General features: G+C 48.8%; 1 protein-coding gene across 1 annotated transcript in view; it reads right to left on the minus strand.

Annotated features, from left to right (window-relative positions):
- The window catches only part of DTD1 (D-tyrosyl-tRNA deacylase 1), a 57,823-nt gene that overhangs the window by 4,097 nt on the left and 28,071 nt on the right, over positions 1 to 25,655 (minus strand). Inside the window, exon 5 of the mRNA XM_015406717.1 lies at positions 12,099 to 12,275. Within this exon, the coding sequence (XP_015262203.1) occupies positions 12,120 to 12,275 (156 nt within the window). The 3' untranslated portion in view covers positions 12,099 to 12,119. The remainder of the gene's footprint in view (positions 1 to 12,098; positions 12,276 to 25,655) is intronic.

Genomic DNA, 25,655 nt, shown 5'->3' on the forward strand with positions numbered 1-25,655 from the left:
TTTTTTTTAATGGTCTGAGCACTCTCATAAATTACTATTGGGGTCCTTCTAAAATATATCTGGATTTATTATACGTTATTATTGTAGTAATAGTAGAACAATTGGAATATCACAAGAAAGTGACAAGGATATGGTTATGGGATGATCCTGCTGACAAATTAATAGATGGCATTGTGAGATATGTATCTGCACTTACAGTTTGTATTATTGTTTAAACAGCAATCTTGTTTATGTATACTTGACTTTTCTTTTAATAACATTTAATTAAATTTTTTTAAAAAAGAGAGAGAGGCAAGACGAAGGGGAAGGGGGGGAGATTGGAGGGAGGAGGAAGTGGGAGGGAGACGGCCGGGGCACCCCGCTTCGGCACTAAAGACCTAAGAGCAGCCTGTCAAACCCACAGGCACTGAGTGGGAGACCAGCACTTTACAGCCTGCCTTGGAAAGGTTACCCCACCCCGCAATAATCGCTGCAATTGCTCCACACCAACTTGTTCCCCGGCAGTCACTTAAAAACCCAGGAATTACGCTTTCCCCAGCAATCGGGAAAAGGAGACTCCCTCCACGCAGTGGTTGCTCAGTTCCAGATTTGAAGGGAAGAAATACCAAACGAGACGCAGACTCCCCATCGTGCCGGCGAATGAGGAGTGGCCCTCTGCTCCTAGGCGCACACAAGATTCTTTCTGGACCTTCCGCTCAGGCCCGGCACTATGGACCGTGCTCGTGGCCTCGGCCAGCCCACACTGCCCCCGGCAGGAGCAGCTCCCGAGCCAGAGACATTTATTTGTAGTCCGCCTTTCTCGCTGAGACTCAAGGCGGACTACAGACTGTAAATCGATGCAGTCGATAGGACGGGACATCCATTCCGCAGGGCCTGTAAGATGGAGCTCTTCCGCCAGGCTTTTGGAGCCGCCACCACTAACACCGCTACCGCCAACAACTGATATCTATGTTGGCGGGACCCTGACCCGCTGGTCCCCTAAATACTGCCCGAGCCAATCACCCGAGACAGCTGAAGAAGACCGAAGAGCTGACCATTAAATGAGGAATGTTGCTAGCACTTTATTACGTCTGAGTTTTAATACTGTCTTTATTAATTTACGTGATTTTATATGATTGTATTGTCAGAATTTTACTCTGTTTGTAAGCCGCCCGGAGCCGGCCCAGGCCTGAGAGGGCGGGATAAAAATCTAATAAATAAATAAATAAAATAAGCAAAACAACAGGATTAGGACTGTGGAAAGTGAAACGCCTGGAATAAGCTGAAAGTGTAAGGATTAACATGTCTTATTAAGTGATGCATGGGGTCGCGAAGAGTCGGACTCGACTGTGCGACTGAACAACAAATTAAGTGATGCAGAAATTACAGAACAGGACAGTACTACTATCTGTTCCTATATGATTTAAGAACATAAGAAGAGCCCAGCTAGATCAGCGCAATAGTCCATCTAGTCCAGCATCCTGTCTCACACAGTGGCCAACCAGTTCCTCTATAGGGCCAACAACAGGGCAGAGAGGCCGAGGCCTTCCCCTGTTAAGAAGAGCCCTTTTGGGTCAGTGGTCCCTCTAGTCCAGCATCCTGTCTCACACAGTGGCCAACCAGTTCCTCTGGCCTCTATGCCCTGTTGGCCATTGTGTGAGACCAGATGCTGGACTAGATGGACCACTTTTTCTGATCCAGCAGGGCTCTTCTGATGTTCTTATGAAGGCCTTGGCCTCTATGCCCTGTTGTTGCCCCTCCAGAGGAACTGGTTGGCCGCTGTGTGAGACAGGATGCTGGACTATATGGACCACTTTCTCTGATCCAGCAGGGCTCTTCTGATGTTCTTATGAAGGCCTTGGCCTCTATGCCCTGTTGTTGCCCCTCCAGAGGAACTGGTTGGCCGCTGTGTGAGACAGGATGCTGGACTATATGGACCACTTTCTCTGATCCAGCAGGGCTCTTCTGATGTTCTTATGAAGGCCTTGGCCTCTATGCCCTGTTGTTGGCCCTCCAGAGGAAATGGTTGGCCGCTGTGTGAGACAGGATGCTGGACTAGGTGGACCACTGGCCTGATCCAGCACGGCTCTTCTGATGTTCTTATGAAGGCCTTGGCCTCCATGCCCTGTTGGTGGCCCTCCAGAGGAACTGGTTGGCCGCTGTGTGAGACAGGATGTTGGAGTATGAGGACCACTGGCCTGATCCAGCATGGCTCTTCTGGTGTTCTTATGAAGGCCTTGGCCTCTATGCCCTGTTGTTGGCCCTCCAGAGGAAATGGTTGGCCGCTGTGTGAGACAGGATGCTGGACTAGGTGGACCACTGGCCTGATCCAGCACGGCTCTTCTGATGTTTTTATGAAGGCCTTGGCCTCTGTGCCCTGTTGGCCACTGTGTGAGACCAGATGCTGGACTAGATGGACCACTTTTTCTGATCCAGCAGGGCTCTTCTCACATTCTTGAATCATACAGGAACAGACAGTAGTACTGCATGCAGTAGTACAGTTCAGTATCCCTTTCCCTTTACTAAAGCATCCTCCTGAACCACTGTGTTATAATATGGCCCTAACACCACTGTGAAAATGCCCTCCCAATCAATCAGGTTTCGCATAGGTTGCAAAATGCCAGGAAAGTAGGAGGTTTCCTGACCTCATCAGGCAAGCCATACATAAGCAAATGGACATTATCTCTGCAAAAAAAACAAAACCCAGCCTGCTGAGGCCTGTATCAGATGGTTGGCTTCCTGATTTTATGCTGGATAATGATTTGCAGTGATGTGTGCTGGAGGTTTCGCATGTAGGCACTTGAATTTATGTGCAAGAATATACAAAACTGCAGCAGGCCAGGAGGCAGGGCAGATACTCCCAGTCAATGTTCCTTCTAAGCCGTGGAGTCTTGTGAGCAAAAATTCTACTTTGTGAGCTACTGGCATTCAAGTTGTGAGAGAGATTTGGCTAATGTGTAAAGTAGTTTCCTCCGGAGCCATCCCTTCCTGAGCTGAGACAAAAACGTGTGAGCCGGAGGCTAAAAAACTGTGAGCTAGCTCACACTAACTCAGCTTAGAGGGAACACTGCTCCCAATGGGTGGGGACAGTAGGCACAATTCCCACCCATAAGGATGTCCAAACTGTCCCAGCTCACCTGTACTAGCAGGTTTTTATGGAAAAAGCAAAAAGTCCAGCCTGAGATATCAGCTCTGCATTGGCCAAAGGACACTGGCCGGGAAACACAGGCACACTAGTTGGCTTTATTTATTTAAAAATATTTAGTAAGTGCCTTTCTCCTTGACAGGAAAATTTCATGCAGTACGGTAACAGGTGGATTCAACAACGGTTTCTATGACTCCACCTGCCCAAGCAGGAGGACGTGATTGGCTGGCAAGCCTGTGACCGAGCAAACAGTGGCCAGCACTAGGGTCGCCACCAATGCTCCCTCTAAGCTGCGGAGTCTTGTGAGCAAAAATTCTGCTTTGTGAGTTCCTGGCATTAAAGTGGTGAGTGAGCGATTTGGGTGCTGCATGAATTGGTTTGCTCTGGAGCCACATCCTTCCTGAGCTGAGACGAGAATCTGTGAGCTGGAGGCTAAAAATCTGTGAGCTGGCTCACACTGACTCAGCTTAGAGGGAACACTGGTCACCACCCTCCAGGTGGGGCCTGGAGATCTCCTGCTTTTATGTCTGACCTCCGGATGGCCAAGACCAATTCCCCCGGAGAAAATGGCTGCTTTCTCTGCAGTGGACTCTGTGGTATTGCACCGGCGGAAGTCCCTCCCCTCTCCAAACCCCACCCTCTCCCAGCTCCACTCCCCAAATCTCTGGCAATCCTAGAGGCCGGTCACAAAAGCTGATGCTACCGCAAATCTGTTGAGCCTTTTAGGTGCCCCCCACCCCCGTGAGCCGAACGCTCCCCCCCAGCCTCCGTGGAAGGCCTCCCTTGCGATCATTGGCCTCACCGACTGCAGCCGTGAACCCAAAGGCCTGCTGATTCCGTGGAGGCTGTGTGGGGCCGTTTCGTCTGGATCAGGATATCTGGGGGTCCAGGGTTGTGTGGGGGGTGAGCCACTAATGAGCAGCAGAGGCAGCTTAAGACTAGAAGGCCATTGGAAACTGAGGCAGATCCTGCAAACCTCCGGAACAGAGAGAGCCCTTTCATTTTCACAAAAGGCTGCACAAAGCTGATCCACAGAAAAGATAAGATACCGAGGGGGAAAGAGAACAGCGGTGATCTAAGATACTGCTGCAGATAACAAAGATTTCAAAAACAAAGCTGCAGAGGTCTTTTTAGGAGAGAGGCAGCGCAGAAATATTCGAAGGGAGCCAGCCTTCCCCCGACATCGCTAGCGCCGCAAAACAAAGAAGAACCCAAAAAGTATTCATGCCTTATTTTAACTTTGGCATTGTTTAGATTTCCCGGCCCTTAAAGTGCTGAAGCACAACTGCTGCACGTTGCCAGTCACCGCGCTAATCCTGGGGGGGGGCAAGACTGGAATTCCACTGATGGGGCTTCAGAAATACACAAGGAGCCCTTCGAATCTGGCGTCTCTTTCAAGTCGCGGCCTAGCCAACGCCTCCAGAAAGCCCTGAGTAAGAACGGAAGGCAGCCACCCTCCTCTCCCATCAGCAAGTGGTGTTCACAGGCAGAGTGCCCCTGATCCTGGAGGTTCTAATGAGCTATTGTGGCTAATAGCCATGGAAAGACTGAGCCTTCGTAAATGTAGCCAGTGGCCTTTTGAAGCCATCTGATTTACGGGTTATTACCACGGGCCAACAAATTCCACAAATAAACCATGCATCATGAAGCACCTGAGTCAGATACCAGACAGGCAGTTAGAGCAAAACTTGCAAAAGACTTCAAATCCCCGATTGCCAAAAAAGCAAAAACTAAATTGATGATTCTCAGAATCACTTTTTGGGGTAAGGAATTAGCATCTCTTTGGGAATACCACGTGCCTCCGATTACAACAGGGAATCTATATTTCGCTTTTCTTCTGAATGCCTGTCCCCCCCCCCCTTCTCAGCCTTTGTTCCAAAGCTTCCACTGGACAACTTTAGAACGAGTCGGCTGGAAACGCCACGGCTGCCCAGCGTGCGAGTCTTAAATACCTTCCTTGCAGGAGGTAAGAGAGTCAGAGCAATTTTCAAAATGAAAGCCCAGAAAGCAGCCTGATTGAATGGCTTCCCTACAGAATTGTATGAAACCATCGTTGAACTCAGCTGGGAAAATTGTACAAAATGTTCAGTGAGTCACTTAGAGAGAGAGAGAGAGAGAGAGAGAGAGAGAGAGAGAGAGAGAGCGAGAAAACCACAGAATTGAATGAAACCATGGTTGAACTAAGCTGGGAAAATTGTACAAAATGTTAGGGAGGTAAGAAGAGAGAGAGAGAGAGAGAGAGAGAGAGAGAGAGAGAGAGAGCGAGCAGCCTCACCCCCTGAGAGAGCCAGAAATAGTTTCTCTCTGCCCAACCAGCAAGTTGATCGCAAGGCGATGGGGGCTGTACAATGGCACCACCATGTGGCCAGATCAATGTTTTTGCCCACAAGGATTGGGACGTTGCCCCCACCTCTTCTGTACATCCCCAGAGGCTGAAAAGGCATTGATCGGGCGGCCCGACAGAGCAGTTAGATGACAACTCCCTTTGTGAAGTGACTGGTTGTCAAGCCTTGCCAGGCACCAGAGCTGATTTCTGGCCGTGAAAAATCAAGCGTTCGGAATAGCACTATTCCGAAGCCTGGCAATGACCATATTTTAACAGCAGAGCATTCACAAACTTTGCACACACATCAGTTTAAACCGTTCTGCCCGCTGTGACTGGCAACCGAGGTGTTTTTTTGGGGGGACTCGGTGCCCCCCCCTTTCTCATGCAGCTTCCTTTTCAGTTTCCGGCTTGGCATTCGCTCCCCACCAGTGTTCCCTCTAAGCTGAGTGAGTGTGAGCTAGCTCACAGTTCTTTAGCCTCCGGCTCACACATTTTTGTCTTGGCTCAGGAAGGAGGGCTCCAGAGTCAACTAATTTATGCAGCAGCCAAATTGCTCGCTCACAATTTTAATGCCAGCAGCTCACAAAGTAGAATTTTTGCTCAGAAGGCTCCATAGCTTAGAGGGAACATTGAAAGCCCGCTTTCAAACCCGTGCTGGAGTCCACAGATCTGTTCTGCTACTGGGGGGTGCTTCCCTCTGATGCCCGCAGCCTTCCCTTGGCACGAGAAGCTCCAGCCTCGGCAGAAGGTTCCTCCTCCCCTGGAGCAAAACCCGCGACAGGGATCTGCGGGGACCAGTCCTGGGGTTTCTGGCCCTGGCCTGAGGGCAAGCAGGAACCATCATTTGCCCATCTGGGGAACCCGGACAAACCACGAACAGAAAACTAGAAGGGGAACAGCACAGAGTGAGGGGAGGGGGAGGACCCACAGTTCACTCCCAAGCAATGTTCCCTCTAAGCTGTGAAGTCCTGTGAACAGAAATTCTACTTTGTGAGCTCCTGGCATTAAAGCTGTGAGCAAGCAATTTGGCTCCTGCATAAATTAGTCTACTCTGGAGCCATCCTTCCTGAGCTAAGACAGAAATCTGTGAGCTGGAGGCTGAAAAACTGTGAGCTGGCTCAGACTAACTCAGCTTAGAGGGAACACTGCCTCCCAATCCCACCCATGTTATTGTTTGGAGCCTCGTCTGAACTGAGCGTCTCTCGGGCCTGATTCCGGTCGGCTGGAAGGAGGCAGCCCTGCAGAGGCCGTGGCTGGGGCTGTACCGCTTCAGGGGAGGAACGGTGTTTTCCAAAAATCCCCATCACAAATAATTCTCGGTAAGCAGAGAACTAGTGCAGCAGGCAATGGGCAAGGCTGAAACCTCTCTCTTAACATACTGATTTTAATTCACAAGGACTCCTTACGTGGGGGAGGGTCCCAAACTCCTCTCACCAGCTTCATTCATCCCCCCGCCTGTCTCCCCAGGGGGACGCAAAGCAGCTTACGTCATCCCCCTCTCCTCCGTTTCATTCGCACGGCAACAACCTTGTGAGGTAGGCCAGGCTGAGAGAACGTGCTTGGCCCAAGGCCACCCAGGAAACTGGTCGGACACTCTTAACCACTACACCACGTTGGCTCTGTTACGAAGTGGTACATTCCACTGTGCCACCTTGTGATGCTCTGTCTTCTTGGTGCTGGGGGGGGGGTCAACAGTGGGAGGGCTTCTAATGTCCTGGCCCCAATGCTGGACCTCCTGATGGCACCTGGTATTTCTGGCTACTGTGTGACACAGAGTGTTGGACTGGATGGGCCTTTGGCCTGATCCAACATTGGCTTCTCTTATGTTCTTATATGGAGCAGAGGTCCTTCAGTGGTTATTAGCCACAAGGTCTAAATAGGAACTCTCAGTCTGGGGCAAGGGATGCTCTGTAGTCTTGGTCCTGGGGGGGGGGCAACAGTGGGAGGGCTTCTAATGTCCTGGCCCCACTGGTGGACCTCCTGATGGCACCTGGTATTTCTGGCCACTGTGTGACACAGAGTGTTGGACTGGATGGGCCTTTGGCCTGATCCAACATTGGCGTCTCTTATGTTCTTAAGGTACAGATAGGAACTCTCAATCTGGGGCAAGTGATGCTCTGTCTTCTTGGTGCTTGGGGGGGGGGGGGCAACAGTGGGAGGGCTTCTAATGTCCTGGCCCCGCTGGTGGACCTCCCGATGGCACCTGGTATTTCTGGCCACTGTGTGACACAGAATGTTGGGCTGGATGGGCCTTTGGCCTGATCCAACATTGGCGTCTCTTATGTTCTTATGTTCACCTTGAGGCTCTGCCGTGGGGAGATCGAACCTCACTTGCCCTTACAACTGTCTCAACAAGAGCACCACGCAGTTCGGGGGTGGGTGGGGGGTGGGCTGCTGCGCCTAGCCGGAAGGCTGCCTACTGGTGTCAAGGCAGAGGCGAGGCTCAGACGGGAGACGCACCGACTCACAGGCCAGCCCTCCGGCCACTAGACTGCTTGAGCTCCCGCACGACACTCGGACGTATCAACCACAACAAAACTGCCACACGAATCCAAGGCCCAGCGTGAAGCCTATCGAAACGCTGTGTGCCTTAACAACCCTGGGAAAGCGGAGGGCCTACAGCCCCGGTCATTAACCCAGGGGGGTTCCAAGATGGTGCCCGCAGGCGCCAGTGCACACGACGACACCTTTTCTGGCACCCGAGTGCTTTTGGGAAGTGGGTGGGGCTTTTGCCCAGCAAGGCTTCGGACAGGCTGTGCAGAATTTTAAAAATATTGCTTTGGCAGCAGCTGCCACCACGGCACGAGGATCTGCGTTGCTGCCGTTTAAGCTGCGGCAATGATTTTGTGGCTGGCTCCACCTTCCACAGCAGCCATTTTGTTGCTCTGCCCGCCGTGCTATCTCAGAATCCCAAAGGTGCCCACGGGCTCAAAAGAAGAAGAAGAAATTGGATTTATACCCCGCCCTTCACTCAAGAGTCTCAGAGCGGCTTATAATCCCTTTTCCTTCTCCACCCCACAACAGACACCCTGTGAGGTAGGTGGGGCTGAGAGAGCTCTGAGAGAAACTGCCCTTGAGAGAACAGCTCTGAGAACTCGTGACTGACCCAAGGTCACACCAGCAGCTGCATGTGGAGGAGTGGGGAGTCAAACCTGGTTCCTCCCAGATTAGAGTTCGCGCACTTAACCACTACACCAAACTGGCTCTTTCAAATGCTGTCAGTCCAACCCTACACCGTTTCCCTGATGCCTCCCCTTTAAATAATGGTAGAAGAAGAAGAGATTGGATTTATACCTCAACCTTCACTTGGAGTCTCAGAGCGGCTTACAAACTCCTTTCCCTTCCCCTCCCCACCACAGACAGCCTGTGAGGTAGGTGGGGCTGAGAGATCTCTGACAGAAACGGCTTTTTCAAGAACAGCTCTGACAGAACTACGGCTTGCCCAAGGTCATCCAGCAGCTGCAAGTGGAGAAGAGGGGAATCAAACCTGGCTCTCCCAGATTAGAGTCCGCACACTTAACCACGACACCAAACTGGCTCTCAGGTCGGGGACCTCTGCCTTAACCCTCTTTGACCCCTTCAAGCACGCAAGCCCTATGATCAAATGCCCCCCAAGCGACAGTCCCAAGAATGACATTGGTTTGTTTCTTTAAACCCAGTGGGGGCATTCCCACTTTACTCCTACATCCTGTGTGTGCCCGTCTCAAATAAAATGTGACGGGGGGGGGGGGGGAATCTAGGATTTGGGCCCCGGGAAAGAACGAACAGGATAAAAACATTACAAAAAACAGAAGACAACTCAGAAGCCACAGGAAGTGGGGAGAAGAGGCTCCTGAAACCCTCCAGTCTCAAAGGCCCATTGGCCTCAGAAAGTTCTGAAAGGGGCCCAAACTGTGCAGGATGGGCCATATGTTCCCAGTTAAGAGTTCCTGGCCTAGAGGTGGAGGAGGAAAAAAACAACCCAGTTGTGAGGGAGGGATGACGGTCTTGTCCACAGACTGGACCTCGCAGCTCAGTCAAGGATTTAGAAATCTCCATTTGCTTCACTCCATCACATCGCTAGGAGAGCATAAAGTTCGGAGGCTGTGGAAGCAGGTCCAGGGGTCAGTGGAGAAAGGGCCTGATGCTTAGAGAGAGAAGAGGGGCAGAAAGGAATTGGTGTGGGCAGGGGGGGGGGGCAAGAGAGAAGCAGATTAATTTTGCATCGAGACGGGCGCAAGGACAGCTAGGAAATGTCTGGAGGCAGGGAACTCTCCAGCAAGGCCTAGAACGGGGGTCCCTAACATTACCTCATTTGGAGTACTGTGTACAGTTCTGGTCACCACACCTCACAAAGGATATAATAGCATTGGGAAAAGTGCAGAAAAGGGCAACTAGAATGATAAAAGGGTTGGAACACTTTCCCTATGAGGAAAGGTTAAAGCGCTTGGGACTCTTTAGCTTGGAGGAACGACGGCTGAGGGGTGACATGATCGAGGTTTACAAGATTACGCACAGGATTGAACAGGTAGAGAAAGAGGTACTTTTCTCCCTTTCTCACAAGACAAGAACTCGTGGGCACTCCATGAAACTGCTGAGCAGTTGGGTTAGAACGGATAAAGGGAAGTCCTCCTTCACCCAAAGAGTGATTCACACATGGCATTCACTGCGACAGGAGGTGGTGGCAGCTACAGACATGGACGGCTTCAAGAGGGAATTAGATAAGCATATGGAGCAGAAGCCCATCAGTGGCTATTAGCCACAAGATATAGATAGGAACTCTCAGTCTGGGGCAAGGGATGCTCTGTATTCTTGGTGCTTGGGGGGGGGGCAACAGTGGGAGGGCTTCTAATGTCCTCCTGGCCCCACTGGTGGACCTCCTGATGGCACCTGGTATTTCTGGCCACTGTGTGACAGAGTGTTGGACTGGATGGGCCATTGGCCTGATCCAACATTGGCTTTTCTGATGTTCTTATAAGAGGGAACTGGATAAGCATATGGAGCAGAAGTCCATCGGTGGCCATTAGCCACAAGGTATAGATAGGAGGTCTCAGGCTGGGGCAAGTGATGCTCTGTCTTCTTGGTGCTCGGGGGGGGGCAACAGTGGGAGGGCTCCTAGTGTCCTGGCCCCACTGCTGGACCTCCTGATGGCACCTGGTATTTCTGGCCACTGTGTGACAGAGTGTTGGACTGGATAGGTAGGTCATTGGACTGATCCAACGTTGGCTTCTCTGATGTCCTTATGGTGCCTGCCAGTGCCTTTTCTGGTGCCCACCAAGCGCTTTTAGAAAGCAGGCTGGGACAGGTGGGGCTTTTGCCCAGCAAGACATCTGATTGGCCACTGGAGATTTGATCGGCTGTGCAGATTTTTTTTAAAACACTGTTTCGGCGGCGGTGGCAGCCGCCACCACAGCTCAAGGCTCTTTGCCGTGTGACTGAAGGTAAGTTGGGGCAACCATTTCGTAGCGGGCCCCACCCCCTGCAGCAGCCGTTTTGGGGCCGCGCCCCCCACGCTGTGTCAGAATGCCAAAGGTGCCTGCAGGATCAAAAAGGTTGGGGGGACCCCTGGGCTAGGAGACTGAGCGAGACGTGGAGAAGGGCACAGAGACAGTCTGGTAGAGGGGACAGCAAACGGACCAAAGAGAAGAGACGGCAGGAGAGGCCAGTGTGAGAAAGTCACGGTCGACGCCACCAGGGGTGGGCTAATGTCCGTCTTGCGTGGTCTGTCGCACCCCCCCACCCAGATTCCAGTGGCCTACCAACACATTTTAAATTCACAAGGGGACACACCCTGGAACTCTTAAGAAGAGGAAGAAGAAGAGATTTGATTTATACCCCGCCCTTCACTTGGAGTCTCAGAGCGGCTTACAAACTCCTTTCCCTTCCTTCCCCTCCCCACAACAGACACCCTGTGAGGTAGGTGGGGCTGAGAGAGCTCTTTCCAGAACTGTCCTTGAGAGAACAGCTCTGACAGAACTATGGCTTGCCCAAGGTCATCCAGCAGCTGTGAGTGGAGGAGTGGGGAATCAAACCCGGTTCTCCCAGAGTCCACACACTTAACCACTACACCAAACTGGCTCTCTAGAAGAGGAGGAAGAAAAAGAGGAGGAGGAGGAGGAGGAGATTGGATATACACCCCGCCCTTCACTTGGAGTCTCAAAGCAGCTTACAAACTCCTTTCCCTTCCCCTCCCCACAACAGACACCCTGGGAGGTGGGTGGGGCTGAGAGAACTCTGACAGAAACTGCTCTTTTTCAAGGACAGCTCTTATCAGAACTACGGCTTGCCCAAGGTCATCCAGCAGGTGCAAGTGGAGGAGTGGGGAATCAAACCCGGTTCTCCCAGATTAGAGTCCGCGCACTTCACCACGACACCAAACTGGCATCCCAAATATGCACCCGTGCCTAAAAATGACTCAAATCAAGGCCCACTTTCTCCCAGCATTCTTTGCAAGAATTCCAGCAGGCCCGTGGGGGTCTGCAAGCGGTGGTTATCAATCCAGCAGTAGAGCACAAACCTCTTTCATCAACATGAGAGAAGCATAAAGATTTAGCAGTATGTAAAGAAAGGAAGGGGCTACGAAGGTGTTCCTTTGTAACTTTTTCTTTGCCCAGCCTGGAATCAGGCACAGAAGTTGAAGCCATTAGTCGAAACTCCAGGAGTCCATACCTGACCCTAATTTTTGATCAGCTAAGGTTCCCTTTCCGAAGAGACGTCTCCCTCTGCTCCACTGCTGGCACTGGGGTCGTTTTTACTTCTGGGAACATTCCTCTCTCTGCTAGATTCAGAGGGCACCTTCGGTCTGGTCTTCTCTTTCCTCTGTTGCTGTTTCTCGAGTTTTGCCAGCTATTTGCAAAGAAAAAGAGAGGGGGGGGGAACAATCTCTCAAGCACGTACTAAAAGAGGTGCAAGAAAGAACAATGATCACAGCCTAAACTCTAATTGCAAAGATGAAGTTGAGCTGCAGAGACTCTGCTGAATATGTGATGCATGGAAAGCTGGATCTTTGATACAAACTCACACACTCCATGCACACCCCTCCACCTTATGTGCCTGTCCACTGTTTGTTTGTGAATCTCACACTGCTACTTCCTTGTGAAATGTCACCAAAGGCATGCCTTTACAGTAAACAGAAATGTGTAGTCCTTCTTTACATTTATTTTAAGGAACAAAATTGCAAGGAATATTAGGGACATTTCTAACAATAAAGGCACAGAAAATAGAAAGGCAGCCCTTGTCCAAAACCAAGTCCTCCAAAGCCCCCCCTGCTCCCATGGAAATCAGCTAAACTTAAGAGACTTTGGCAAGACTGTGCCTTAAGACTGCTGATACGAAACAGCAAAAGGGGACAGAAATCTCCATACTTCCATAAACCACTTGTTATCCTGACAGCATGTTCAAGGCTCATAAATAATAAGTCTATATGGTTTATTTATTCTAAACTTCCACACCAAACATTAATGGCATGCAATTTAACTGAATTAAATATGCACATTTCCAGTATCTCCCATGTGCATCCTTCTAATTTTGCAGACGTACTACTTCCTGCTTCTATCAGGGTCTGCCAAAGAACTCAAGTTACCGAGCTGGCAACAGACAACCTCCCCTCTACTCCTCGGTTATGTTACCGTCTCCCTGACAACTCGGTAAAGGATTTCAGAGAAAGAGACGTCAGGAACCTTCTTCAAACATATGTTCTACCACTAAGTTATCATGGGCCCCGGTCACACGGGCAGGAAAATGCGGGGGGGAAGCGTGGCTGTTTGCCCTGGAGCAAAATAACGCGCGGTTGCATGATCAGACGTCCCGTCGAGGTCCCGTGTTTAGGGGGGAGGTGCCGATCACACGACCATCCTGCAGCGCGGCAAAGAAGCGGCGCGGTGCGATCACACCAGCAATCGCTAGGTGCTGCTTCCGTGGCAAACGGGATGGATTTTTTTTTTAACTGAAGTTTGTGCATACGCATGACTGAGCAATCGTATCTGCACATCCGAAGGCGGGTGGTGGGCTTACTGGAGAGGGCGACAGACGCTTCCGGACCCCAACAGAGCTCCGAGGCATAGCCAATGGAGGGGGAGGTGGGCCCCCTCGTCACAGCCACTGTAACCGCCTGCGAGACAGTGGCCATAGCAACCCTCCAGAGGCAGCAAGCCTGGCTGCAGTGGGAGGGGGGCCTCTTTGTGCGCATGCGCCGTTGGGTGCTTGTGCGCATCCTGTGGAGACTTGGGGGAGGGGAACCCTGTTCGCGACGGGACATGGGCGGCCGCCGGATGCCACGGGATTCCACCGGAAACGCGATCAGGCACCCGCCTTTGCCCCGCGGTTACCGGAAACTAGTACCTCGGAGGTACTAGTTTTTCACCCCGCATCTTCGGCGGGAAGCCTCAGGTGAGCCACGGGAGCCCTATGCTTCCCAGATGTGGCGGTGAGATCACGCCTGGAAAATCCGCCTATCTTCGGTCTCTGTAGCGTGGCTAATGTTCCGTGTGACCGCAGCCTTACATTAGCAAAGCTGTGAAGAAAAATACAGTGATCATTGTGGTGGGTCAACAAACATGTGGATCAGGAGCTCCGGTGGGGTGGCCATGTAGAAAGCCCCTGTTCGTAGTAGAAAGCAATTCAGATCATAATTTGGGGCTTGATAACCACAACTTCACAGAAAAACAGTAGTCATGGTATTTCTGCTCACTAGGGATTACCTGATGCTAAGACTGACTGGCACGGAAGTTTAGGTCATGTCACTGGAACTTTTTTCTAAGGAACAGAGTAACTGGATATCACCTAAGCTCCATTTCCCATCAATCCTTTTTCAAGTTGGTAGAGATCAAGCAGGCTGGACCACCATCAGAAACAAAAACCCACATTTTGAAGGGGATATAGCAAAAAGATGTGGAATTCGCCTTCTTATTCATCCTGAATATGGGCATACTGATTCAGGATGAATAAGAAGGTGAATGCCACATCTTTTTGCTATACCCCCTTGGAACGACACAAACTGCTACACGGTTGTGCGTTCCTAAGAAACCCTGGGTTTCTGTTGTGAAAAGATCAATGAACATTGACTCAAATGGTAAGGACAAAAAAGGGAAAAGGGGAAAAAAACTGAACCTAAAACCTAGAATTCAGAACCTTAAAAGGTTAGTCTAGAAGAGGGCCAACTCTAAAAATGTAATTATGAAACATACAAAAATATACATGTATTTATTAAACACAAATTAAAATAACAAATAAGGGCCCATTCATACCTCATATACAAATATAAAAATACAAAGGCTGATGAAGTAGACCTAACGTGTTTCGGTCTTCACAGGCCTTCCTCAGAGGTCTAATGCAAATAGAACATATTGGCTAATATGTAAAAATATATACAATCGAACATATACAAAATATGAAATAAAGACCAGAAAACAATTGTTCCAAAGTTAAACCAGTGGGCAAAAATACAAATGAAACCTCCAGTGCAATCACATGTCCAGTAGTACTTCTCTCTGGTCAACTATATATTCTCCTGAGATTGTATAGCCAAATGTTCCCAATGAAATGAAATATTCTTTAAGTTGTATATATTTATATGGGCCCTTATTTGTTATTTTAATTTGTGTTTAATAAATACATGTATATTTTTGTATGTTTCATAATTAGATTTTTAGAGCTGGCCCTCTTCTATTCTTGAGTAACCTTTTTAGGTTCTGCATTGACTCAAATGGACCAAGGCATTGCTGCCTCTTGGTTCTCAGGAGGAAAATCCATTCCAGGTGCCATGTCAGGAAACTAAGATTGACAGGACAAAGCAGGGAGTGTTTACCTTAATGACACACTCTAATCAAGATCCTCCGTCTATCTGTAGACGTAAGTGAACGAATCCTCCCTTTTAACCTCCGCAGATCACAGCTAACAAGCAGCCTGTGTGTATTGTTAAAATTACGCTACTGCTCTATATTTAGCCAGGGATGCAGCTCTTCAAAGGACAACAGTCCCCCCTATTCTTCCAGGGCAGGGCATTCAATTCCAAAGGACAGGTCTAAAATAGCACGTAATTGATTTCCAGGTGGACACTAACCAAACAAATGGGATCAATTCAGGACTTCTATTACAGACGAGGCATTAAAAATTAAACAGCATATTCTTTTTTTAGCCAGGCTATTAAAAGAGTATGGCACATTTTCTAGAACAAGCCGTCCCAAAAGAGGTTTTTCTTCTCTCCATGGGGGCACCGTATCAATCTTCCAGATTCTCTTCACAGATCCAACCCTCCAGAGGAGACATGAAGATTTTTCAATTATTTTCAAATCAGGGCTGGGGGGGGGGGGCGGATAGAGGACGGCACAACAACTTATGTTTCAGGGGAGTGATGAAGCTTGATTAGTTGAATAAACAAATAATACGCATAGAGAACAGCTTTCGGGTCCTCATAACAACAGCAACCAAGATAGGGCTGGAGTCACAGAGCAAGTAAATCACAGGAAGTTTCAATGAGATAAAAAACGTTTGCTCCTGAAAGAGCCCCGCCCCATTGGAGAGGGGCTGTGGCTCAGTGGCAGAGCATCTGCTTGGCATGCAGAAAGTCCCAGGTTCAATCCCCGGCATCTCCAGTTAAAAGGACCAGGCAGTAGGTGATGGGAAAGACCTCAGTGGCTCAGTGGCAGAGCATCTGCTTGGCATGCAGAAGGTCCCAGGTTCAATCCCCGGCATCTCCAGTTAAAAGGACCAGGCAGTAGGTGATGGGAAAGACCTCAGTGGCTCAGTGGCAGAGCATCTGCTTGGCATGCAGAAGGTCCCAGGTTCAATCCCCGGCATCTCCAGTTAAAAGGACCAGGCAGTAGGTGATGGGAAAGACCTCAGTGGCAGAGCCTCTGCTTGGCATGCAGAAAGTCCCAGGTTCAATCCCCGGCATCTCCAGTTAAAAGGACCAGGCAGTAGGTGATGGGACAGACCTCTGCCTGAGACCCTGGAGAGCTGCTGCCCGTCTGAGTAGACAAGACTGACTTTGATGGACCAAAGGTCTGATTCAGTAGGAGGCAGCTTCACGTGTGTTCATTTCTGTGTTGCAAAAATTGGGGAGTATTTTCCTACCATTCAAGAGAAAAACACAACACAAAGTCCGACTCCTAGACATGTTTGTTCAGAAGGAAGTCTGACTTAATTTGATGGGATTTAATCCCACATCCATGTGAAGAGGAGCACAGCCTTAAGACATGTGCTGCTTTTGACAGCAATGCAGAGTCGGCACCGAACTGCCATGCTGACAGCAAGTCTCTCCACTCTCACAGCCAATCCTGCCCCTATGGGGACCAGATGCTGCTCCTCATGCGCAGAAGGTCAATTAGGTTGCAAATTGAGCCCTAGACAATCCCCCCCCCCCCAAAAAAAAGTATTTTACTAGTCTGGTCAAACAAATCCCAAAAGAAAATCAGATAAATTATAATACAGAACGTACCAGCTGAAAATCTATTAGATACCTGTCTCTGGCAGTAGAGCAGCAGAAAAGACATCAGAGAAAAATTTAAGAAAACACAACTGTGTCCGTTTTCCCCTATATGCCAATTTCAAGATCCCTTCCAAGGTCAGTAGGGATAAAAAACCCTCTAACCAGGGCTCTTTTTGTAGAAAAAGCCCAGCAGGAACTCATTAGCATAACAGGCCACACCCAACACCAGAAACTCATTAGCATATTAGGCCACACCCCTGCCGGCACAGCTCATTCGCACATTAGGCCGCACCCCCATGTTATCAGAAGTGTGCTCATCCAGCCACACCCACCTTTTGCTTGTTATTCTGTTTACCTTGTTTGTTGTCAAAACCCAGGGCCTTTTTTGTAGTAGGAACTCCTTTGCATGTTAGGCCACACACCCCTAATGTAGCCAATCCTAATGAATTTCTGCTGTTGGGTGTGGCCTATTATGCTAATGAGTTCCTGCTGGGTGTGGCCAACTTGGGAGCCAGCCGGAACTCCGTTCCTGTGCGTTCCTGCCCCCAAAATAGCCCTGCTTCTAACCATGATGTTTGCATAGGAAGGAGCTGCTAAGAAAAGTGGACAGGTCTACTCTTTAGCTTTTACCCTGAAACACCCGGGACAGCCTATAGATACAATATTAAAAACAGACAGAATCAAAGCAAGGTAACAAACTGTTTTCAGAAATGCCCCTTTCTAAAGGGAGTCGTGTTACGTATTCTTTAAGCATGATCCTCCTCCACCCAATGCTTCCCAGGGGCAGGTGGCCAGAACACGGCGAAGAGGAACCCCCTGATTCCGGCTACAAGCAGGCGGCAGGCACGGGCAGCCCAGGAGAGTAGCCGTCTATTTGGAGAGGACTGTGGTTCTGGCAGGTGGAAACCAGGTGGTGCTACTGGGTCTGCCCTCGACTGCCACAGGGCTCCGGGGCAAGTGGCCTTCCCTTAAAGGTAAAGGTTTCCCTTGCTCGAAAGCCGGTCGAGTCCGACTCGAGGGTTGCGGTGCTCATCTCCGTTTCAAAGCCGAAGAGCCAGCGCTGTCTGAAGAAGTTTCCGTGGTCATGTGGCCGGCATGACTAAACACCAAGGCGCACGGAACGCTGTTCCCTTCTCACCGAAGTGGTACCTCTTTATCTACTTGCAATTTCTTGCTTTCGAACTGCTAGGTTGGCAGGAGCTGGAACTAGAGACGGGAGCTCACTCCGTCATGCGGCACACTCGGGTCTCGAACTGCTGAACTACCGACCTTCCACAGCCTGCAGTTCAGCGTCTTAACCACTTGAGCCTTCCCTTAGGCTCCTGCTAATAAGTGTCACGCTAATGAACTGAAAAAGGTGAGCAGTCACTGACACACTGCCATTCCTGGAATGTATAGAACAAAGGTTGAGTCCAGCGGCACCTTTAAGACCAACTCTGAGCCGCGGTGGCTCAAGTGGTTAAGACGCTGAACTGCAGGCTGTGGAAGGTCGGTAGTTCAGCAGTTCGAGACCCGGGTGCCGCATGACGGAGTGAGCTCCCGTCTCTAGTTCCAGCTCCTGCCAACCTAGCACTTCGAAAGCAAGAAATTGCAAGTAGATAAATAGGTACCACTTTGGTGGGAAGGGAACAGCGTTCCGTGCGCCTTGGTGTTTAGTCATGCCAGCCACATGACCACGGAAACGGCTTCGGACAGCGCTGGCTCTTCGGCTTGGAAACGGAGATAAGCACCGCAACCCTGGAGTCGGATTCGACTGGCTTTCGAGCAAGGGAACCTTTACCTTTAAACTTTTTTTGGTCCTAAAGGTGCCGCTGGACTCAAACTTTGTTCTGTTGCTTCAGACCAACATGGCTACCCACCTCAATCCTGGAATATATGATACTATTTGTTTGGGGCCAAATAATAGGAATTACTTCAGAATTTGGTGATATGGGGAATGCATTTTTCAACACCCCCTCCATCAAAATCACTTTATATAGACAGCTAGCCCAGGCAAGGAAGGCTGAGCGCCGAAGAATAGATTCTTTTGAGCTGTGGTGCTGGAGAAGACTCTTGAGAGTCCCTTGGACTGCAAGGAGATCAAATCAGTCAATCCTAAAAGAAATCAACCCTGACTGTTCCCTGGAAGGCCAGATAATGAAACTGAAGCTCAAATACTTTGGCCACCAAATGAGAAGGGAGCACTCACTGGAGAAGACCCTGATGCTGGGAAAGATTGAAGGCCAAGGAAGACGGGGACGGCAAAGGATGAGATGGTTAGACAGTGTCATCGATGCAACGAACATGAAGTTGAGCAAACTTCAGAGGACGGCAGAAGACAGGAGGGCCTGGCGTGATCTGGTCCGTGGGGTCGCGAAGAGTTGGACTCGACTGTGCGACTGAACAACAACAAAGCCCAGGCCCCCTTCCCCAACTTTTTTTTTACTCTGTGGGCACTTTTGGGACTTTGGAGTCCAACAAAATGCCTCCTTCCTCCTACCTCCTGGGAAGAAGAAAGGCCTGACTAAGGAAAACCCAGGTCCTCCTCATCCTCCTGTGGGAAACCCTTTCATATAAATGAGGGTATCCAATAACAGGATGAGCCTTACAACAGCCCCGCCTATTCTCTGAAAAGATCAGAGGGCGCAAAGGGAACTACTGGCTGGTACTACGGCAGCTGTGGGCACACTGGGGAAACCCTGACCTAGCCCACCAAGGAAACAGACTGCAACACAGGATACATGAAGACTTCTGGGTGGAACGTTATGGGAGCAGGAGCATTTCAGGTGCTCTTGCAAGTCATCGAAATTCATAACCTCAGCTGCATTCAGGCATCACGAACAAGCCCCTGGTCCTGACAAGCACGAACCCAGTTAAAGATTGAAGGTCAAAGAAGACGGGGACGGCAAAAGATGAGATGGTTAGTGTCATCGATGCAATGAACATGAAATTGAGCCAACTTCAGAGGACGGCAGAAGACAGGAAGGCCTGGCGTGATCTGGTCCATGGGGTCGCAAAGAGTCGGACTTGACTGTGCGACTGAACAACAACAACAACAAAAAACCCCGGCACATTTGGGAAGCTTCCAACCTAACACCCATTTTATCTCCACTTATTTGACCCCAGTCAAATGCATGCCCCGAGGTGGCTTCATCACCAGCAAACTGGGCATGTACACCATGGTTTAGTCATGGGATAGAAATCCAGGTTTGTGGGGAATAAACCCCCACATTCAGACGTCACAACAGGCTGGAATTAGCACTATAGCTATGTGGGGCGCTAACCAAGCTCACGCAATCGCTTTCTTTGCCATTTTACAAACAGAGATTTGTTCTCAACATTGGAATAGTACCAATGCAAAACACACTAAAATCTGAGCATTAAACTTACATTAATTCAACTAAACTGGATGATAAAACGGGGACTTCACTTTGAAATTCCCTAGCAGAGAGGAAACCGCAGAGGTTACCATCTGACCCTTTAGCCTTTACGTTTGCTGTCAAGCCACATTTGATGCTTGACCCAAAACCAGAATTATGACTGTGGACGTTTCGCTCCCAAAGAGTACTTTGTTATCTTAAAGTACTTCTTAATGAAGCCTTTTAATCACATGCATAACAGCTGCAATTTAAAAGTCATGCAAGGGATATAATTGCAGAAGGGTTACTAGACTCCCAGGAGCTTTCAGGAACGCGGCCGTAAAGAACCTCTGAAATACTGTTCAGGATCCAGCAGTTAGTCGTGTAGTGATCTTGGAGGCACCTGTGCCAGAGGAAAGGCTGTTATTTTTGGCATACAGAAAAAAAGGCAGTTGTTTTAGAACCTCCACATCCAGAAGCAGTAAACCCCTGAATACTAGTGCCAAGAGGCAACATCAGGAGAAGGCCTCAGCTTCTATGTCCTGCTGCTGGCCCTCCAGAGTAACAGGTCGGCTGCCATGTGAGATGGGATGCTGGGCGAGAAGGACCACTGGTCTGATCCAGGACAACACTGCTGATGTTCTCGCCACTGCTGGTTCTGCTGCTACCCAAGACAGCCCCTGTGAATGAACAAGGACCAACACAGGTCGCGCTTTGGGTTTTACACTGAAAAATATAGGAACTGGCCCTGCTTGTTTGGTGCTATTACACACGATCACAGGTGAAGTTGCCTTACACAGGACCAGACACCACGGTCCTTCAAGCCCATTACTGTCTACTCAGACCGGTGGCAGCACTCCAGGGTCTTAGATAGAGCTCTCCTCTTAGACAGCAGTCCTTCACACCACCTCCTACCTGATCCTTTTAACTGGAGATGCCGTGGATTGAACCTGAGACCGTCTGCAAGACAAGCAGAGGCTCTGCCACTGAGCCACGGTCCCTCTTCTTCCTTAAAAACAATTTAAAAAACCAATTCCTAGGCACAGCTTTTTGTCTGAACTTGAACCACGCATGTCCCTTGGGCCATTTCTCAAAGACTCTTCAAATGAAGCTAAGAAATAGGAATACAATCCCAGCAAAGGTACCACCTGCAGCTGTTAGCAGTCAGACCCCCCTCCCCTCGCTGAGGGACAGTTTGTAGCTAGAAAATCATAAACACCCTTCCTACAATATCACCTCAGAGATCGTAAGTGCAATTAGAGATGTAAAATTTCCGGAAATTTTGAAGCTTGGGAAAAAACGCTACATTAGCATTTCTTTTGTCTTTTCTAGACTGAAAGTCATTCTGTTACTTTAGGAACATAAAATATGACTATGGACATTTTTACTTGGCATGAAATTATCACAACTAGCATATTAAAAATATAGTGTATCCAAACAATTATTACAAACAGAATACCCACCCACATGCAAAAACAAAACTGAAACCTTTTTCTTTTCTTGTGACAATAGCACCTCCTAAAGGAAGAAATGCATCTTGTTCTTGCATTGGAGAGTTCAGTTTGTAACCTAGAACGTGCTTGTCCTTAGTGCACAGAAATTAGATCAATCTGATACTATATATATATATATATATATATTTGGAAAATATTTGAACACCTTGTCTTAAAATATTTTCCCTTGGGCCATTTCTCAAAGACTCTTCAAATAAAGCTAAGAAATAGGAATACAATCCCAGCAAAGGTACCACCTGCAGCTGTTAGCAGTCAGACCCCCCTCCCCTCGCTGAGGGACAGTTTGTAGCTAGAAAATCATAAACACCCTTCTTACAATATCACCCCAGAGATCGTAAGTGCAATACACTGCCTTGCCCAAAATGAAACAAAATGAATGCCGGCCAGAGACAAGGCTGGACATGTAGTTTAGAAGAGTAAGAGCGGCTGGCTGGCTAGAGACACATGCATGATTCAGGTGAATGGGTCTCCCAATAACCTACTGCCTCACCTTGGACAAATTTCACCAACAGCCTCACTTCCCCTCACCCATTTACCCTAATTAAGCAATACTTAACACTAGCCTCGGTCACACGGAGCATTAGCCACGCTAGAGAGACGGAAGATAGACGGAGTTTCCAGGCGAGACCTCACCGCCACATCTGGGAAGCGTAAAGCTCCGGTGGCTCAACCGAGGCTTCCCGCCGAAGATGCGCGGCAAAAAACTAGTACCTCGGAGGTACTAGTTTCCGGAAACCGCGGGGCAAGGGCGGGCGTCTGATCGCATTTCCGGTGGCATCCGGCGCCCGCCCGTGCCCCATTGCGAAAAGGTTTTTTCCCCCCGAAGTCTCCAGGGATGTGCACAAGCACCCAACGGGGCATGCGCATACTTCAGGTTAAAAAAAACAAAACACAACCCCGTTTGCCGTGCCATGCCGCTTCTTTGGCGCGTCGTGTGATCGGCACCTCCCCCTAACCACGGGACCTCGACGGGACCGCGAGGGGACGCCTGATCGCGCAGTCGTGCGTTATTTCGCTGCAGGGCAAACAGCCATGCCTCCCCCCCGCGATATCCGGCCTGTGTGACCGGGGCCACTATTCACCAAACCTGGTGCCTTTTCCCATCTGGTACTTACAGAGTCTTCAAGCACCATTTACACCTATAGTCTATCTCAGAAAAACCCATCGAGCTTCTCCCAAATCATTGTCCATCCCCGAAAAACCCATCAAGTTATTGTTTTGGGGGCCAATACGTCTACTTGCTCCAGGGAGCATTTTGCCCTATAAAGTATGGCATCCTGCTCCACAGCAGTGTGTGTGTTCTCGGATCCAAAACATCACACACACACCCAATCCATTGGGCCCTCTTCTCTCCGTGAAATGCTGGTTGTTTTGCTGCTGTCTCCACGGACCTCTTTGTTCAAGACTGGTAATTATTGCCTTCCTCCCTGATTCCCTCTTTGTTAGCCTTGTGTGTGTGTTTAGTGTGTTTGTACGCATGCTTTATCCTTTTATTCTCTTTTAATAAAACCTTTCCGGTTGAACTTCTGCCTGTTTTATTTGAGAGTTCTCTTAAAGGGGAGAAATCCTGGCATACATTGGTGGAGATCCCTGTCACCCACCTCTCGCTCTGTCTCCTTAAGCTAATTCCCCCAATTACATTTGGGCTAACACAGCAATCGGCTTTTGCAGGGTAAGCCCTGGAACACAGCTCAATCTGCTGCTGCAGTTTTCACCTCATCTTGAGTGGGGTTCCCAGAAGGGCTCCACTTCTAGTTTTTGTCATAATACTAAATTATAATCCAATCTATGGCATGTTTTCTTGGAAATAAATCCCACGGAATACAAGGGAACACAGTTTCTAGCAGCTGTGCTTACTGCTTGCAACCTCAGTGAGTTGGCTGAGAAAGCGATGCTGACACCCTTGAGAGCGCACTGAGGGACTTGTGCTCCTCCGCCTCGCTTCGCAAATGCTGATTTTCTTTTCCACGTCCTGCTTTGCCGCAACTAGAAGTTGCCATTATACCTGAATCAGGCAAGCTCCAATGATTGAAAAACATAGCTTACATAAGAACATAAGAGATGCCAATGTTGGATCAGGCCCACGGCCCATCCAGTCCAACACTCTGTATCCCACAGTGGCCAGAAATACCAGTGCCATCAGGAGGTCCACCAGTGGGGCCAGGACATTAGAAGCCCTCCCACTGTTGCCCCCCCCCCAGCACCAAGATGACAGAGCATCACTTGCCCCAGAGCCCCTATCTATACCTTGTGGTTAATAGCCACTGATGGACCTCTGCTCCATATGTTTATCTAATTCCCTTTTGAAGCCATCCATGCTTGTAGTCGCCACCACTTCCTGTGGCAGTGAATTCCAAGTGTTAATCACTCTTTGGGTGAAGAAGTACTTCCTTTTATCCGTTCTAACCCGACCGCTCAGCAATTTCATGGAGTGCCCACGGGTTCTTGTATTGTGAGAAAGGGAGAAAAGTACCTCTTTCTCTACCTGCTCTTTCCCATGCATAATCTTATAAACCTCAATCATGTCACCCCTCAGTCGTCGTTACCCAAAGGTAACGACGACTGAGGGTAACACAGCAAGCACTTTGGGTAACACAGCACATTCCCAACAGCCAAACCAGGATATCATGTCTGAAACGGGCCACTCTATATATGAAAGGTCCCCACAACCCTGTTGAACCTATGGGCATATCTGGAATTCTGAGAATTTGGATGTGGGCACTGCAACAAAATGGCTGCCGTGGAGGCTGGGTCTTATCACAAAACATGGTGAGCGTCCACAAAATATTAGCCATTCCCAACTAGAGATGTAAAATTTCTGGAAATTTTGAAGCTCGGGAAAAAAACCCGTTTTTTCCCCGTTTTTCCCAGGAAAAAATGGAAATTTTGGAAAAAAATTTGATTTTTCTTTTCTTTTCTAGATTGAAAGTCATTCTGTTACTTTAGGAACATAAAATATGATTATGGACATTTTTACTTGGCATGAAATTATCACAACTAGCATATTAAAAATATAGTGTATCCAAACAGTTATTACAAACAGAATACCCACCCACATGCAAAAACAAAACTGAAACCTTTTTATTTTCTTCTGACAATCGCACCTCCTAAAAGAAGAAATGCATCTTGTTCTTGCATTAGAGAGTTCAGTTTGTAACCTAGGACCTGCTTGTCCTCAGTGCACAGAAATTAGATCAATCTGATACCATATATATATATATTTTAGAAATGATTTGGAAAATATTTGAATACCTTGTCTTAAAATATTTTATTCATCATGTTAAAATAAAACGTTCCATAATAAAAAAAAATTCTTTTCTTTTTTCAATTTTTCAGAAAAAAACAAAAAAGGCTTCAGGGAAAAAATGGGGGAAAATGTTTTTTTCCCTAATTTTTCTGTTTTTCTTCCGGGCCTTCACATCTCTATTCCCAACTGAATGATTCCTACAGATACAGGGGTTTCCTGGAATTTCCTGAAGCAGCCCCACTCCACTGAAGGGGAGAAAAGCCACGACTGGCTCTTTGCTTTGACCGGGGGGGGGGGGGGAAACACCAAGAAACACATTGCCGAACACTGCAATGAGGATCCCTGGGGTATACAGTGACTTTCCGAAGCACCCAGACTCTCAGCAACCTTCACCTGAACATATTTTTATCTTCACGTGCTACAGGAGGCAGGTTAAATGAGAGAACTGTTGGCATGCCCAAGGTCACCCTGGCAAGCTCACAGCTAAGCTGAGATTTGAAGAGGGGACTTTATAGGTTTATTATTACATTACACTCTTATTGCTCCTATTGAGTTTTGTATTGATGGGATAAGTTTGTTCCAAAAGGCAAGACTGGAGTCTTGTAAAAAAATTAAATGAATTATTCACATCCCTCAGCTGCTACAACAGCTCTCTTCCACGGGAGACAGACATTGCTCCCCCCCCCCCCCCCCAAAGGG

Source organism: Gekko japonicus, unplaced genomic scaffold (genome assembly GCF_001447785.1).
Source record: "Gekko japonicus isolate JY-2015 unplaced genomic scaffold, Gekko_japonicus_V1.1 scaffold1949, whole genome shotgun sequence".
Taxonomy (NCBI): domain Eukaryota; kingdom Metazoa; phylum Chordata; class Lepidosauria; order Squamata; family Gekkonidae; genus Gekko; species Gekko japonicus.